Raw genomic sequence first — 4,759 nt, forward strand, 5'->3', positions numbered from 1 at the left:
AGATGTGTATAAGAGACTTCTTAAGAATAATGTAATGTCTACCTAAAAATTTGGCTTTGTACAAGTGTCAGAAATTTTGGCTCTATGGACCATGTTAAAGCGTTGGATCGTCAAATCCACAAGCCTACATGGCAGGAAATATTTCTCTAATCACCATTGACTGGATTTAGCTACGAAGTTTGTAATTTCGTACTAATCACCATTGACTGAATTTAGCTACAAAGTTCGTAAAATCTGTTGGGATCGTTTATTTATTGTGACAGATGAATGGCTTTCTCGCAACATCCCTGACATGTGATCTGTGTTGAATGCAAGCTCCAATGCTTCCTCATTGTGAACTTATAAAAGGCTTCACAGTCGCTGCCGTGCGCCGTATCTGTCCTCTGATCGAGTTGAGATGGCATTCGGTTGTCACAACGGTGGGAGACGACGCTGGGTGAGTAGACGATTGACAGTTGGAGCGAACCTCACAAAAAGCTGTATTGGACAAATTCAAACTGATAACCCTCGTAATTATTACTTTACTAGAAGGAAGATATGAAATATTTAGTAGCATATAAGTTAATAATTTTTAACCAACATTTATAAGAATTCTGACGAATTTATTCATTTTACCTTAGGTTTACAAGCTTCATCCATTAGAGCTGATTTGAAAAGAGATCGATATGAAGCTTGGGTTTTGGGTGCATTTTATAATAAAATCAATTCAAATTTAAAGTTACGTTGACATAAATATCTTTCAACGTCAGATGGATTCACACTTATAATATTCTTACAGTCACTGTAAAAGACTTATTTTTTCCTGTCATAAATTCTGCATGAAGTTCAGTGTGCAAGCCATACAATCGTTCCAGCTCTGTATAGAATTAATAGAGTGAAATGCATTGAAATTATTATTTACGATCAATTATGTTTTACAATAATTGTCAACGGATGATGAAGCCGATGTACACGTTGTAAAATTGTGTATTGTGAATCTACATGGAGATTTTTTGTTTTTAAATTTATTATTAACTAGAAATGTATTTTCTATTAACTTTTATAGGACTTAAAAATCATACAAATGGATGTTTAGACCTCAAAGATAATGATAAAATAGAATAGAAGTGTCGGCGTTGAAGAAATAGGCCCATGGCCTGTTGCCGATTCTTGAACTTTTCGTGACTTGATTCACAAGGGATCCTGCCTTTGGAACNATCAGTTCCCGTTTCAAATATTGTACATTTAAGGTTTCTGATCAATATGTTCACGTGGAACGCTTTGATTTGGGAAGACATTCTTGTTAGAATTATTATAATTTTATTTAAGACTTAGTTGTTTCTTAACTTGGACACAACGCTTTACACCTGGAAGCGCGATGATGCCCTTATTTTAGATTTAAACTAAAATCAAAAGACTATTGTCAAATCAAGTTTGAAGCCTAGTCTAAATTATCTCACATGTTTGGGACTTCAGGTGTTGTTTTTTTAATTCTATTGATATCCTCGATATTTTTCGTGAAATGAATCAAATCTTTAATTTATACAAAAATTTTTCTAACCTAGTCTGATTTATGTCTTTACTGTGTAAATTAGAAATTAATTATCGTGCTTGAACGAAACTTCACGCCATTTGTGACAACAAGGCCATGCGTATCACAACACAAATTTAACTTATAATAAAACTTTTGTTCAGACGCGTACGGATTGAAAATACTATATTTTGTGCTTTATTAATGAATTTATCTAACGCGAGCTCGCCCTGATTCAGTGCATGACGATGATGGCTTATTACGGAAAAACAATGAAACTTCACGCTTCCATTTCATGTTTCCACGTTAAAAAGTTGCAAATATTGTAAAAAAAATTCTTCCCAGCATTTATACTTCTATATAAATACTTCAGTTATTGTTAATTATCGTAACTTTCATCGCGAAGTCAGCACGTAACTTTCGTCGTGTGGTCTGTACGTAACTTTTTCATTACGCATAATTTTTCTGTGTTTTTTTTTCATTACGCATAATTTTTTTTGTGCAGACTGACACATTGAGTTTGCCGACGAATGCGTCGTCTGCTACCGCGCTTGTCGGGTGAGATACTGGGAGTCAATATATGTCCACTCAATTCTGATTATAAGTTGACGAAGACAAATTTTGTATTTTAATTATTACATTATTTTTATCATTCTCTTTGTATTTACACAGAACTTATGACTCCAAAATATATTCCACAATTTAATTATTGCATAATTTTTATCACGTTATATGTATTTCAACAGAACTGATGACTCCAGAACATATTCCACAATCCGGCCAACAGAACGAGAATTTTCAAGTTCAAATTCCACAATAAATGAAACATCAGACAACACTGTTGGCCAAAAAAATGGATACAACCTGACCACGTCAGACTTAAACTCTTCTCAAAGTCATCATGATGAATGGAGCAGCTCCACTGATCAATCAACGAAACCTGATGACAATCCACGTACTTTTGCTGATGAAAAACTGCATGTTATGACGGAAAAGCCTAGCAATCTCACAGTTATGATGAATGTCACAGACTCAAAATCTGTTCCTATTGAACGGAACGCGTCCGGAAATGACGAGCGGAGTCTGTCCATCTTGTCTCGAAAGATAAATCCGTACGCCGATATAATGAGGGACATTCAAGAATTTTACTCTAAAGTACCAAGTGACATAAACATAAACGTAACTGATGAGAGCAGCAATTTTACAATGTCATCTAAGAATGAATTTATGAAAAATGAGTATCAAACACCCATGAAAAATGCTAGTGTTCCCGATACTCTAGAAACCGCAACGATGTCATATGAAATCGGTTCAATAGACAAAAAAGAATTCGCAGAAGCCACCGAAAGTTCTAAAACGTCATCGGATGCACGTCCGAAGTTGTTACCGATTATATTAGAAAGGAAGACTGAAAAAATCGAGTTAAACGAACCACTAGAAAGCGACAATCCCGTCTATAACACTGCAAATTTCCACCTGAACGAAATCGGCATAAAATTAACTAACAAACATTTAGAATTCAATATAAATGAGACATCAACAGTAACAGAATGGCCGGTAAAACTGCATGAGGAAGAGTTTGAAGGAAGCACGTTGCTCAACAATCAAAAATATAACGCTGCAAACCAAACTAGCACCACGGACGGATCAAATGACACTTCTTTTCAGAATGTTCATAAGCTACTGTCCAGCAATAATCTTAGCAGCCTTGTTCCCAAACTTATATCAAAACACGAAATGAACGACGTTGCTGATGAAAATCATAACTTAACTCTGTGGAAAAGTGGGGGCGCTGCAGCAGAGAAGTCGCTCGTTGGCGACCATGAGGCGTTTGCCTCGGAGCAGCTGGTCCAGGAGTCACCGGGGAACGGAATTCACAACAACAATAATGGAAATACTAGTGGAATAGACGTATCTTTTACTTCAGGAATTAAATTATCTAGCACCGACCATGTAATTCCAGAGACAAATACTCTTCCTACCAGACCACAGGACCAGCTGTTGTTATCGTCTACCGGAACTCCGGCAATAATCACCGAAAATAAATTACGAACTTTCTCCATAGAAGAAATAGAGAAAATGATGCACGAAATGCAGAAAAATGTGAATTTTGAGCCAGTCAACGTACCGAAGAAAGATTTGAATATTAGGAACAATGTTGAAGTTGAAAATGAAACGAAAGTTTCAATAGTGCGGCCAAAGTCGTCAGCCTCGTCCCGAAGCGCCTTTCCTCCATTGACACTTGCTGGTCATAACGAAAGTGTTACGGAAATTCACGCAGCTGGTGATTCTGAGGGCTTGAGTAACACACAACGTATGTCAGAAATAGTTGTACATATTCAGGATGAGATTCTATCCCTTTTCAACCAGACTGATCATATTTCGAAAAATATAGAATTCATAGAACATAAGCTGTCGGCCTTGCTAAGCAGAGCGAAAGAGATAGTGCGCACAACTTCCTTGTAAAGCTCACAAGTGGGCAGCAAAATAAGCCTTTCGCAGCTCTCGAATCTTCGCCGAAAAACGGCCAACTTGGCTCGCAAAAAAAAGCCAAAACAGCCCAAATTAAATATTTATTAGTTAATTAGACTTTGCAGCAAAAAATAGCCATTCTGAAGCACAATATCACTGCACCGACATAAATATTTTTGTATTGATTGATGTAGACTAGTAATCATATCTCAAATGGATTATTTTAAAGTCAATATAGTATATCGCCGAGAAACAATCCTGAATGTAAGCCTTGACTTAAGCTCTGATTATAATTAATGTAAATAAAAATCAATTGAGTAAATTGAAAACAGCAAAGTTCTACAAATTAGCATTGACGCGAAATAAAAAATATTCATTAACAAATTTTTATTCTATTTACATAACTTCAGTTGCATAGATGAATATTACGCAGGAAAATACGTAAGTAAACTTGTATCTTGATTTCAAATTTATGTTTGTTAGGATTAAAAATTACCTACTATATTTGCGTGGTTCATATTTTACATAATTTGCAACTATAATAATAACTAAAATCGATATATTATTTACGAAAACGTCATTCCGAATCACGTAGCCATTGCACTAGGAGAAATTAATGAGTCTATGTAAGCATTGGCGTATGAAGATATTCAGATTCAAGAGCCTGTCGAGTACAGAAATGTTTTCGTCTTCTGTCATGAGTCTGCTACTGCTATGGTTTTATCCACTCTTTAGCAGAAGCTGATGTCAGTTTCTTGACAGAATCAGTATCAAAAG

General features: G+C 35.7%; 1 protein-coding gene across 1 annotated transcript; it reads left to right on the forward strand.

Annotated features, from left to right (window-relative positions):
- The first annotated feature begins 1,990 nt into the window (after positions 1–1,990).
- On the forward strand, positions 1,991–3,976 carry LOC125178054. The gene is made up of 2 exons (XM_047880968.1): positions 1,991–2,068; positions 2,257–3,976. The coding sequence occupies exon 2, from the start codon at positions 2,495–2,497 to the stop codon at positions 3,974–3,976; it is 1,482 nt and encodes a 493-aa protein (XP_047736924.1). The 5' UTR covers positions 1,991–2,068; positions 2,257–2,494.
- Positions 3,977–4,759: the final 783 nt, after the last annotated feature.

This window comes from Hyalella azteca, unplaced genomic scaffold (assembly GCF_000764305.2).
Source record: "Hyalella azteca isolate HAZT.00-mixed unplaced genomic scaffold, Hazt_2.0.2 contig6698, whole genome shotgun sequence".
Taxonomy (NCBI): Eukaryota; Metazoa; Arthropoda; class Malacostraca; order Amphipoda; family Hyalellidae; genus Hyalella; species Hyalella azteca.

What these genes read in the sequence shown, in the direction of transcription:
- LOC125178054 (XM_047880968.1), top strand. Translation starts at nt 2,495, where the DNA reads ATGACGGAAAAGCCTAGCAATCTCACAGTTATGATGAATGTCACAGAC.